Source organism: Phycomyces blakesleeanus (assembly GCF_001638985.1).
Source record: "Phycomyces blakesleeanus NRRL 1555(-) unplaced genomic scaffold PHYBLscaffold_54, whole genome shotgun sequence".
NCBI classification, from domain to species: domain Eukaryota; kingdom Fungi; phylum Mucoromycota; class Mucoromycetes; order Mucorales; family Phycomycetaceae; genus Phycomyces; species Phycomyces blakesleeanus.
Window position 1 is genome coordinate 1 of NW_017265179.1, and position 12,555 is coordinate 12,555.

Here is a 12,555-nt window from a genome sequence, read left to right on the forward strand (position 1 = left end):
TATCTTCTACACCCATCAATTCGCTCCTTTTTGCTGACGATGTGGCTATATTTGGATCACCTGCAGATGTCCAATATATGGTCAACCTTGCAGCTCAGCATTCCTTTTTGCTTGGATATTGTTGGAGCCCATCTAAATGTGCAATTGTATACCCTTCTTTTCGATCTCCTCACCAGCAACAGCTATCTATTTATGGTGAACTTCTTCCTGCAGTTCAGGAATTTATTTACTTGGGTGTCCCATTCCGCAACAAGGGTATTTGTGGGCCTTCTGTAGTTTCTCATCATCATTCTGGCACACTTGCTACAATGTCCAATCTGAATTCTGTTGGTGCTTGTCGCTCTGGATTCTCTTTGCTTTTGAGCTCCAGACTTTACAAGACATTTGTTCGCCCCATATTTGAGTATGGTTTAGCCATCACTATTCTACGCAAAAAAGATTATACTGAGATAGAACGTATTCAAGACAAATGTTTGCGTATGATTGTTGGTGGTCATGCTACTTCTTCTACTGCAGTACTGAAACATATTTGCAATTTGCCAAGCATGCAGTTTTGCTCTGATATTTTGATATCCAATTTCTGTATTTGTGCTCAATCCCTTCTGTCTGGTTGCCTGCTATCACTTTTACATTTACATCATCCTCAGTCGTCCTCTTTACCTGCTTTATCAAAAAATTCTCTTTTTGTCAGCATCCCCATCACACTGAATTTTCATAGCAATACCAAGCTCAAGCGGTTTTTTGAGACATTTCATCAGTTCAAGTTTGATCAGATGCGACTTACCAATACCAAAGTGTTACTTCAAGCATGCCATCTGTTGTGGTGGTTGAAGTTGAAGAAGTTTTTAAGAGGAAGAATTGAAGATTTGAGATTAGGAATGAAGATTCGTGAGAACTTGTGTAGGTTTTGTTTATTGAGAAAGATTTGGTATCAAAGTTTGGTCAGGTTCCTACACTGAACTACTACTGCTATTTATATTGTTTTGGATTGGGAAAATTATATGACTGGAGTCAGGTAATCGATCCTATCTGAGCCTTAATCAGAGCAACGTGATCTTGGGATAATTAATGTATGATTAATTATATAAATGTGTGTAGTCCCAATGAAGTATTAACATCGAAAGTAAATGTGTTTACGAGTTATAATTATGCTTATAATAATCCACTGATGTATCCCATATTATGGTGATATCATCATATGAAATATAATCACTATCATGCATGCTAAACCTGTGTGTTAAATAATAAAGTAATTGGTAGACACCTTTGACTGGAATAGCTGAGGCCTTATATTGTTTCCTTCAGACTTATTCTCAATTACAGCAGTAGTCAATACTCATTTACAACAGTTTGTATATTCTGTTAGTTCTCTCTATAGATATTTTCTATGCTATATCTTTATAGAAAGATTTACATATATTGAAGTGCTATTACATTAGGCGTTTGGCATGTATATAAAAAAATATGGCAGTTGTATTAAAAAAATACAACATTTACAAAAAAAATACTACAGCTCTATAAAAATAATACAAGGTTTACAAAAAAAAATTCTATGGTTATAAAAAAAAATATGACATTTACAAAAAAAAAGTACAACGTTTGAAAAAAAAATACTATAGTTATATAAAAAAATTGTAAGGCATAAGGATAAAAAAATTGAGTGCCATGTACCCTTCCACCAATAATAAAAGGGGGGAGCAAATTCAGATGGCAATGGGAGCAAATTCAGTTAGCAATGGATGCAAATTCAATTTCTATGGAAGTCAATCAGATGTCAATGGGGTCTAATTAGATGGAAACGGATGCTATATCAAGTCTCAATCTGGTATTTCTTTTCTGGCACTTGTAACTAAGTCGCAGAATTAATACCACTGGGGAATGTCAAGTTTATGAATAGTTTTTAGATAAGAATAAAGATATTTTTTATTAAATATATTTCTTGACTATTTATACGAATTGATACTTGATTTCTGACTAAAAGAATAGCTACGTCAATATGTCTTAGATGCTAGTTATCCAGCACTATAGGAAAAAAGTGGTCTTTTTCGAATTTGTGACTTCATTTTTGGTCTATAATAATTAAAAAGTCACCAAAAATACAAAATGAAACATGCAAATCTCTGTTCTTTGAAATGGGCAATAAAAAGCAAGTGAACTACCAAAAGTTAGATCTCAGAAGAAACAAATATATATTTTAATTATAGATATTACATTTATAGTAAGTATATAGAGCAATTGAGAAATATTGGATATCAGACGTAAAAAGAAAGAAAATATCTAAGCTTTTGTTACTTGAATAAAATTTGTAAAGACAATTCAAAGGCACACTAAAAAAATTAAATAATGAACCGTATGTCATCATTGTAAAATTACTATATTAATATTTCATATAAAAAACTAACTAATACATTTGTACAAAATATATGATGCTAATAATGACGTGAACTTTTCTCTTATTTTTCTTTTTATTCATAACAAACCCTTACATCTGGTTTTATTGTCATTATTATGAATAATATCTGTATAAAAATCATCCAGTTACTTAAATTTACGCAAGAAGCACTACAAAAGAAACAAGCAAATCTATAACTGGAGATCACCAAACTACATAATGTTACGAATGGATGCACATGTGAGGAGCCAACCTCAGACTATGATGTAAGAAATAATAAAACAAAAAAAAGACATGTAAACTAATATAAAGTAATATAGACTCTTGCTGTCCCAATTCCAAGACTATTGCCTGTATTAAATCTATAACTTTGAAATATAACTTTAGAATGATGAGTCAGAATCTTAGGGTTGAACTTAACAAGAAAAACGCAAAGCAATTATTAATACTTGTACATGTCTGATATGTGATAAAATGGCTGACAATCTTTCTGTATAAGCTTTAGAACCAAATCCAGATAGGATGTCTATTTCTCAAGATGAGAAGAACTTGATATATGCCAAACATATATGCTCACTCAAACGAAGTGATGTTGGCTTTACTGGATGTCACAAAAGCTGAACATCTCTTCCAAAAGTCTGTTATTCATAGAAAAACCATGTGAAGCAACAACCTTCTAGTAAGTTTATGTTCGTTAAGTACATTAAATTATATATTAAATATGAAGATATGAAATAATCTGAATGATATTTGGCCAATGATATTCAGAAATAAAGACTTTTATTATTATAACAACCAATAAAAACATTTTTAAATAATAATCTTTTACAAAATAAAATCTTTTTACCCAATTAAATTTGTAAATGAAACAGAATATATATAAATGAGGGTTAATTGAAGTAATGTTTTTGTTAAAATGACCAATAATATAAATTTTCATACTGCAATAAAGTTTCAATTATCTAATTAAAAGTAATAATATGACCAAAGTATTTTATGAGTGACCATATAAAGAGAAAACTCTTTTATTACTACCAATAAAAAACTTTTTTTTTCTACCAATAGCATAAGAAAAATGATATATAAACTAAAACATCGCACTGGAAAAATTAAAAAAAATAAGGTAGTTTAAATATGGGGTATAGTGTAATGTGCTTTCCATATTTAAATTAGTTGATTTTTTTTCCACTTGTGCTGAAGGTGACCTTCACAGATAGTGGAATGACTAGAGTCAACTAGCGGAATTGTGGGTGGGGGGTGCCGCAGGTAAGGTTTGTTAGCACTTTAGATATACTTATCTGACTTGATATATAAAAAGAAAGTTTTTTAAAACTGCGTATCTATTTTGATATTCTTTATATGGAACCATAAAGATCAGACACCGACATATTATGAAGATTAAAAGTAGCGTAAAGGTGACCTTTAAGTTAGTTTATTGTTAAGAAGTTTGGTCATCAGCAGCAAAAAAAGGCGTCTTTAAAATTATGGACCAGTAATATGTTCTTTATTTATTTGGTTTCCCGTTCTTATTAGGTTGGTAATGGTTTACGCTTTTATTTTTATTGGAAAGAATAGAATGTTTCTAGGTTTCAGATCTAATAATACTATTCTATATCTCTAGCTACTTCTTGCTTGGTCGGTTTGTTATATTTGGGATAAAAAATTTTTTACAAAAAAGAAATACCTAAAAAAAAATGAGCTGCTCAATACGTTTTTTTTGGGGTACGAGCAGTACTCTTTGAGAATAGATAAATCGTTAGTGATGGGTGTGCGTGTGTGTTGGATATTTCAATTCTTATAAACCATTAATACTTACATTGTAATTATCCAGTACAAAGACCAACCAATAAAATATTACAAGTAAAGCTACGGAATTTTGATTCCTTTGACTATGAAAATGATTGAAAAAAATTAATTTTTGTGAATTGGGTCATATAATTATTAATTTACATACCCAAAGCAAACGGATTTATTTGTAGATATAGATAATACTTATCAAAAGTCGATATAGTATCTGGTAGTTTTTTTATTAATAAACAGTATAAGTAATATAATGATACATATAAGGATAGTAAAAGAACAAAAAAAAGTCTTACCATGTTAATGACAGCAGCATGAGGTAGAAGCTTTTGATTCATAACATGTTTTGGAGAGGGTTGTTCATCTATAGTAAAAATTGGATTCAGTTTGATTAATATTAAAGAGAAATATAATAAATAAATAGATGAAAATATTATTGTGTTGGTGGTCGTGTTTAGCTGTAGAAAATATTTTTGGTGATATATCCTATAAAAAAGAAAGGAAAAAATCAGGATACTTTTATGAGATGATAGTATGAAGTATATTTACTAACCTTGGCTAATCCGGATGGCCATTGTGAAGAGAATGCATCAGAAGGAAACTATACACAAGTGACTATGGTAGCAGAAATACTTGTTATTACTCAGCTATATTTGAAGAAATTACTAATAAAGAAAAATAAAGAAAAAAAGCACCTTACCAGGAACATTTGCAAGTATAAGAGTAAAAGAGAAAGAAAGAAGTAAAAAGAAAAGAGAGGGCGAGTGTCTATGGCAACTGAAACAACTAATTCTTTTTAGTTATATAAAAAAAGTACTTTAAAAAAGCAGATTAAAAAAAAAGACTAATAAAAAAATAAAAAATGGGTGGAGACAGCAACGAAGAGTGTGTCTATGGCAACAGAATAAATAAATTCTTTTATTTTCTATAAAGAAGACTTTTTAGAAAGAACATGTCTTACACAAATAGTTTGCAAATATAATAGAAGTTGCAGAGATAGAGAAACAAAGAAAAGACCAATAGCAAATATAAAGAGCAAAAAAAAAGAGAAACAGGAACAACAATAAAAAAAGAAAAAAAAGAAAAAAGAAAAGTGCATTTGAAACAAAAGACTAGACTGGTTTGATCAATTGGGTTCTAAAGCAGTATGAAAGCCGATTTGCATTTCAGTGATTACAAGAAGTATTAATAGAGACTTATATATCAAAGATATGCTGAATATCTATATAAATCATACGTTTTATATAATTTGTTTACTCTTTCTCCTGCTTTCTTGCTACTTATTGCACTCATACTCAAACACACACACATCAGCCCATTTTATTTCAAATAATTTAAGTATGTAAATTTGATATAATTTATTTTTAATTCAATTCAATTCAATTGTATAATAACATCAATAACAATGTAATCTAAAATTAACAGTTACATTTTTACCTTTTATTATATTCTGTAGACAATGGCTATTCAAAGACGTCAACTTGCTCTTCGTCCCGTTGAGATTACAAATGAACAATTGATGGAAATTCTTTCTACTTTGAAAACTAATATGACAGCCATGGGAACCAACATGGCAGCTGACATGTCGATTGTACAAGAACAAATCGGCACTGTTGAAGATACATTGCTAAACATGAATAGCAGAATTGGTGTTCTTGCCACCAGCAGCACTGAGACAATCACTGCTATTGACAGTTTAAGCATGGCTCCCCTCGTTTCCTCTACCAATACAATGGCTAATGTTTCTCAGCCTGCCTTCAACGCCCCGTCTGAGTTTAGCAAGAAGGCCTCTAATGATGTTTATGTGAGTATCAATGTGTGCAAAATTTTATCAATGTATTTTCTCATATATTCTATCAGGTCCATATTCGTAATCTCATGTGGGATCCCAAGCTGAAAACAAGAAATCAAGTTAATATCCTGGCAAATGAGAGTAAGCCCAGATGGAATACAAATGTTTTCTTTTACAAGTCGCCAAACAAGGAGTTGGCGATGCGACTTCTTGAAAACTTGAAGCGCAAGTTTACTCATGAGGGATTTAGAGAGGCAGACTTGAGAGCAAGACTGCACAAAAACTTCACCAGCCGGGTTTCAAAAGCAAGAAAAGCTGAAGAGGAAATAAAAGCAACAAACACTTGTTTGAGAAGAGCAGGATGTGCCAGAGATGTAAGTGTAATCTCTAAATAAATAACTTCAAAATAATATAGTTTAGTCTTGAGAATTTTAAAAATACTAATACAAAAAACTACTATTAGAATCATACTCGCCATTTACTTGCATACACAGACAACAAAGAAGCAATTGATCTACAAATGAAGAGAGATTGTGACTTCACAATGCAAATGGCAGCAATGTCTGATAGAGAATCTGCAGATGAAGACTTCGAGAATCGCACAAAGAGCATCGTCAAGATTGTTCAGCCAGGATAGAGAAGTAACGAGGTATATTATTTTATATTAATAATTATGTCTTATTATAAAAAATATAAAGTGAAGTATTAACAAAATCATTTTAGTTCAATACTCTCATTAAACTCATTGATGAATATGTTATTGAAGCAATGGGGTCAAGTGCTTCTCAAATGAAGGAGAGGGTTTTCACCAGTGTGTCTAATACAGCAGTCCCAGATGACATAACCTCCAAATTTCCTCAGTGGGCCCTTAGAGACGGGTATTAAATAAACAAAAATTGCCTCTCTCTTTTTATCTATATATTACTTTTCACATACAAAATACTATCAATATATATATCAGAAATACGCGCTCTGTTTTTTTTTGTTAAAGAAAAAGAAATGTAAAAGTTCACTTTATTTGTTATTTAAGCATATAGCTTCTTTGGCAATGGAATTACCAGCATTTTGCTAACATTTCTACTTGTTGCAATAGTAGCTGTAGCAACCTCTAATAAGATGCGATGTACCGGTATAATGCTATGGTAGCTATCAGAAGAGAACGTGGACAAACAAAATTCAACACCATCATCCTCATGCGACCTATCAGAGGAAGTACGAAACCACTTGATAAATGCGAATACATGTTGATGATCATGAACTATGCGAGTCAGATGGAGATTGTGTGTGGGTGGAAGTTGGAAGGAGTGTGTAAAAAGATACTGAATTTGTCCAGCAAATCCAAGTATAATGTTTCCATTACTACTAACAAACTTTGCCTGAACAAGTGATCCGCAACTGATCGTGCTGTTGTTTGTTCCTCAATAGTGTTGACCAAGAATGTCAATTGACTTCAATTTGATGATTTGATTGTCAAGTGCTGGACGATTATAGGACGTGTTCTGATAGCTGGCAAGGTCTGGGAGGTTTTAAGCGACTTGGTAATATTCAAGTAAATGGAGATAGTCAGAATCATCCATTACTGATGGCTTTTTGTATTTTAGAGGAAATGTAGAAGGAGGAAGAGGCTCGTTACCCTTGGGTGGATTATAAGGATCAGTGTAGCCTTGAACGAAGGCTTGCAATCTGAATGGGCGACTGGAGAGAGTGGTGACTGTGGCGGCAGGTATGGAGGTTGTAACAAGTTTAGACAGAGTGTGAATGAAGGGGATCTGGCTAGAACTTTTAAGAACAGCATTGACATAATCACCCTTATACGCATTCTGAACAAAATTTTTCATGTAGGTCGCCTCAAAACCATCTTTGTCATTTGTCTTGAAATTCTTTAAAATACCATTGTATCACTCAAACCCAAAGAGCCAATAACCATACACTGGTCCAAAATCACGAATGCACTCGTGAAGATGGAGGTGTAGATGCATATTGCAGGTGAGAATAGTAGCGGTATAGTCTACGTTACATGCATTGCAAAACTTTTCTAACAGACTGTGGGCAGTGGTGATCTCATCAAAAGTAATGCTGGGCTTTACATAGTATCAGCATGCATCAACGAAATACATTCAGTTCTTGAATTGTAATGGGGGAGAATACCATGCAACAAGACAGGAGAATAAACCAGAACCTATGATTTCCACTCGTCTGCTTTCATGTAGCTGAAGCCCTTTCCAATTTTGGTTGTCAGTGTGATGTAATCTCTGGGCAGTACCATTGTCTCTGCAATTTTCTCCATCGAAGCAAACTCTTCAGGTCCAATTGTCTTCTCATCAATCTACCGATCCATTAATTTCTGAGACCTCCCCAGGAAAAGGTTATGCATGGGATCAATGATCGTTTCACGTACTAGATCAAAGTATCCAAGGCGTTGCAACTGCAACCATCGAACACCATTTTCGACCTCCAGCTGATGCCTTTCTGAGAGTGTACTTGCATCCTTCCACTCCTCAGCATGCAACCTGCTCTCTGCACCACTGCGGATATTTCAACAAGAATAATTGAATCCACGGAAATCAATCTGGTTGCTGCTCCCTAACCGAGTAAACTGCCGGCTGCACCTGTAACAAGCACATGTGCTGTTATGCGCTGTGAATCCACTTGTCTTTCTGGTGGCTGGGATATCACATGCAACCATCAGTAGTGCAGCACGAACACTGACACCATTTGAGAATTTGTGTGTAGGAATCCGCATGCCAACGTACAGCTGCTTCAAATCATCCACCAAGGGCTCCAAGTAACTATTGATCTCGTTGGTTTTTGGCTCCTTTGGACCAGGCATGAGACCTACAAGGATAATATTCTCTGTCTTGAATCTTTCATCACGGGGCAAATTGTTGATGGCCAGATAGATAGCACCAGAGGAGTGAGTGACACCATCAAAGGGCTGGAACCAGTCGATATTAAGTGTTAACAATAGTGAGTGTGAGTCCAACACAAATGATACACCATCCTTGTCCTTCAACTCCTTCCACATCGCACCATCATAGATATCGCACAGAGTATCTACTATCTTCAACTCCTTATTCCATTGACGAATCTTGGCTTTGAAACTAGGGTGACAGAAGAAAGCGCTCAATGTATTTTTAATGGATTGGTAGACATATTCACGCTTTGCAACCAAGGCACTGGAAGATACGGATTTCGTCAAATTACAGTTGCATGCAGACCTGGCACCAAGTTTTGAGGAAACACATCGAGAAGGAGCAGATACAATATCCTGATATACTGTATGACAGTCTTGGCACACCACAAATTTCTTGATGCCTTTTGTAATAGCAGAAAATCCTGTCATTTTTTGTAAATTGGCAAGACTGGTTGGTAATTGAAAATCTTGGTCGTAGATTCTCAGCAGGTTGTTGATAAACTCAATCAAGACAGCAGCACCCTTATCAACAACATGACGTGAAGCAAACAGTACCGTAAAGATGGCTATGAATTGATGGACTTCATTTTCGGGCATATTAGGAGCAGCAAAAGGGTCTGTAAAAAATTAAAAAAAAATTAACACTTGATTTTTCTTTTACTCTCTTTTTCTTTTAGTTTTCTTTATGTATCTCACACTGATCTTGACTGTTGAAGTCCTCAATCTCAATCTCATTGACTTCATCTTCAACATTGTCATCGAAATCATTGTTGTCTCTGTCATTGTCAAACATTGAGGTGGCATCCAAAAAAGGTGAGTTGGTCTGACCGTCCATTGCTTCCACAGAATCAGAACGAGAGATTGGGATTACTACAAATATGGAATATAATAGTTTATTAGTTTTTTTTTCTACTTTCAAATAAAAAAATTCTTACTCTCAGTATCTACATCCATGTTTCTCATTGCGACTGTGTTTCATTAAAAGTTTAAAAATAAACAACATAAATAAAAAATAAAAATAAAAAATTAAAACGATTATTACGCAGCAAACAAAAATCCAACACTGAATATATTATACTATTCTCAAATATTCTGGTACCTTCAACTCTAGCTCTCTTATTACGACGAGTCTCAGTACGCTTTGCAGCATAAGAAGATTTCTGATGACTGTTGTGACATTTAATGCAGTGACAGTCTAAGGTGTGGGTTTGGGTAGAGGGAAACATATTGTGTATAGCTTGAATTATAAAATAAAAAACCATCTCGGCTTAGACCAAAGTCTATATCAAGTAAGGCGTTCTATATTCCGATATACTCGGTTTTCTCTTTTTTCTTGTGTGACTTTATTTTGGTTTTATTTGTATAAAAAAACATGAAGCATAGAGAACAGAAAACATAGAGAAGTAGGCTTGTAAATATAATTACGTAAATAAGTAAAAAATAAAAGCATAAAGAATAGTATAAAATAATTAGCATAATTTACATAAATTTTGCCCACAAAGGAGAATGGTAACTGGTCAAAGATATGTATCTTCCTGAATCCAGCACTGGCATAGTTGAAAAGATGTTGTCAATGAGAGTATTCTGGCTTGTTGTTGATTGAATAGTGTTAGGGAGCGTAGTAGTCATATTTCTGTTATTCATAAATTGAAGTAATGTCGTTTTCTTGATCGATTCTTTTGTGAAATCAACATTAAAGTCACCAGCAATGGTTATATGCATATACGTATGACTAACAACAAATTCTAGTGCTTCCATCAAGGTATTTAGTTGGTATAGTGGGGATATATATATGCTGCAATATAAGTTGCTGCTTAATATAAATAATGATATGCTTGTTGATCCACCTGCTTCATCAATGAACATTCTGGAACTGGTTGTATAAACCAAAGAATCGTCGTTTGAGTTGTTCGTACTAGGTAAAAGAGAGCTACAAATATAGCAGCAAGAACCAGAAACTCGTGCATTGGTTGAATGGCTATCTATGCGAGATATCATGGTGAAGTTTGGAATATCATATTCTTCATTATTAGGCAGTGTCCAAGTTTCATTGCAAAGAATAATATCAGATGTTAAGTATACTTGATCGCTGGTTATCTGGTTTATATGTGCCCTCAAGCTTTGCACATTATGTGAAATTAGCTGTATATAATCACTTGTTTCTTGCTTTTGTAGTTGACTAAATGATAATCCTAACTGTATTATCTGCTGTCTAATGAGCTCATTTTTCAATTGATTGTTTTGATCTTCTGCTATTGGTCTGGGCGGAACAAATCTGTTACCCTTGCATATTAACTTTAAACCTTCTGCAGAAGTAGCTCTAGAGCATGCAACATATAGGAGTGATTGAGACATTCTGTGTGATCCATGGTCAAATACAACAACTGATTTATATGTGCCTCCCTGTGACTTGTGTACAGTGAGTGCTTCAGCTGGAACAATTGGGAATTATGTACGGGTTAGATGTATCTGACTTTTGATATTTCTGCGAATTATGTTACAGTGTGGTTCTATCATTGTCAGATCGTCTGAAATCCCAAGACTACATCGAATTCTTTGTTGCTGTCTCCTCAACTGCTTCCCACTTCTTTCATCATCAAACCTAATCCACAATCTTAATGGCTTTCTTAAAACTGTAGAAGTAGATGTTTCAGAGGCAGTGCTGTCTGGTACAATATTTTGGCCATAATCAATCCTCTTCAAGATTCCAGTTGCACCATTGACAAGTCCATCTGCTGTATCTAGGTTTGCAGTCATCATATATTTTCCACTTATTTTTAGCAAAAGCGTTTTTATCAGACCCTGAACATCGGATTGCTTTGCATGATCATTAGCAGAATGTATGAGTCTTTGAATAGCAGTGCTATCCCTGCAATGTCCAGTTACTCGGTCAAAGTATTTGGAGATTGCACCTTCAGTATTCAAGCTGGTAAGTATGTGCTGGTTTGTTTGCTGAACGTATGCATTTGTGATAAACAGATATATCGGCTTTTGGTTATTGCTTTCAGATAAATTGTTTTCTTGAGCTACAAGGCTTGAAGGTAATGTTCTTCTGCCAGTACTAATTTCCATTGCATCTTCAGGAGTTATTGAAGCCACTCGACTTTGGAGGATATGAATATCGCCTTCAGTCATTGACCCAATTGTCATGTTGTTTAAGGCTACTGCAAATGGAACATCGTCTCTTTGTTGCATTATCTCCGTTAATTTATGAACTTTAAACAAATCCCAGATCTTGTACCCAAATAAGGATACAAATGGATTTGTATCTCTTGCATGGCTGGTGCTGTAAAGTGGTGTGTCCCCAACTGGTGGAAGTTGTAGGAAGTCACCAAATACAATAACTGATTTTCCACCAAAAGGAACTGATCTATCAAAAATATCTCAAAGTCTTTGATCAACCTATCCAAATAGTGTCTCTCCTACCATACTGATTTTGTCAATAATAACCACTTTCAGGTCTGCAAGTGCAACACCCATTGAATGGGTGACGTCAGATGAGAGTGAGGAAAGACCTTCTCTTCCACGTTGTGTGACAGGAAGATGGAAGGCATTGTGCAAAGTTTGAGCAGATATGTTGAAAGCAGCCTTTCCCGTTGGAGCACAAAGAAGTATGGATGGTGTGCTCATATCTCTTTCTCTTGTTTTGTCAAACTC

General features: G+C 34.2%; 3 protein-coding genes across 3 annotated transcripts; 2 read left to right on the forward strand and 1 right to left on the reverse strand.

The window, feature by feature from the left end:
• Window positions 1-77: 77 nt before the first annotated feature.
• Window positions 78-959, forward strand: PHYBLDRAFT_153773 (hypothetical protein; the record flags this gene model as incomplete). The annotated part of the gene is made up of 1 exon (XM_018433250.1): window positions 78-959. The coding sequence occupies one exon, from the start codon at window positions 78-80 to the stop codon at window positions 957-959; it is 882 nt and encodes a 293-aa protein (XP_018283154.1).
• A 4,692-nt stretch (window positions 960-5,651) lies between these two features.
• PHYBLDRAFT_153774 (hypothetical protein) lies at window positions 5,652-6,869 on the forward strand (the record flags this gene model as incomplete). Its single annotated transcript, XM_018433251.1, has 4 exons — window positions 5,652-5,996; window positions 6,053-6,358; window positions 6,448-6,606; window positions 6,708-6,869. The coding sequence occupies 4 exons, from the start codon at window positions 5,652-5,654 to the stop codon at window positions 6,867-6,869; spliced, it is 972 nt and encodes a 323-aa protein (XP_018283155.1).
• Window positions 6,870-7,009: 140 nt separating this feature from the next.
• Window positions 7,010-10,124, reverse strand: PHYBLDRAFT_176412 (hypothetical protein; the record flags this gene model as incomplete). Its single annotated transcript, XM_018437761.1, has 8 exons — window positions 7,010-7,360; window positions 7,565-7,864; window positions 7,916-8,060; window positions 8,133-8,280; window positions 9,069-9,515; window positions 9,595-9,768; window positions 9,834-9,866; window positions 9,998-10,124. 8 exons carry the CDS (start codon window positions 10,122-10,124, stop codon window positions 7,010-7,012), a joined length of 1,725 nt encoding a protein of 574 aa, XP_018283156.1.
• Between the last annotated feature and the right edge of the window lie 2,431 nt (window positions 10,125-12,555).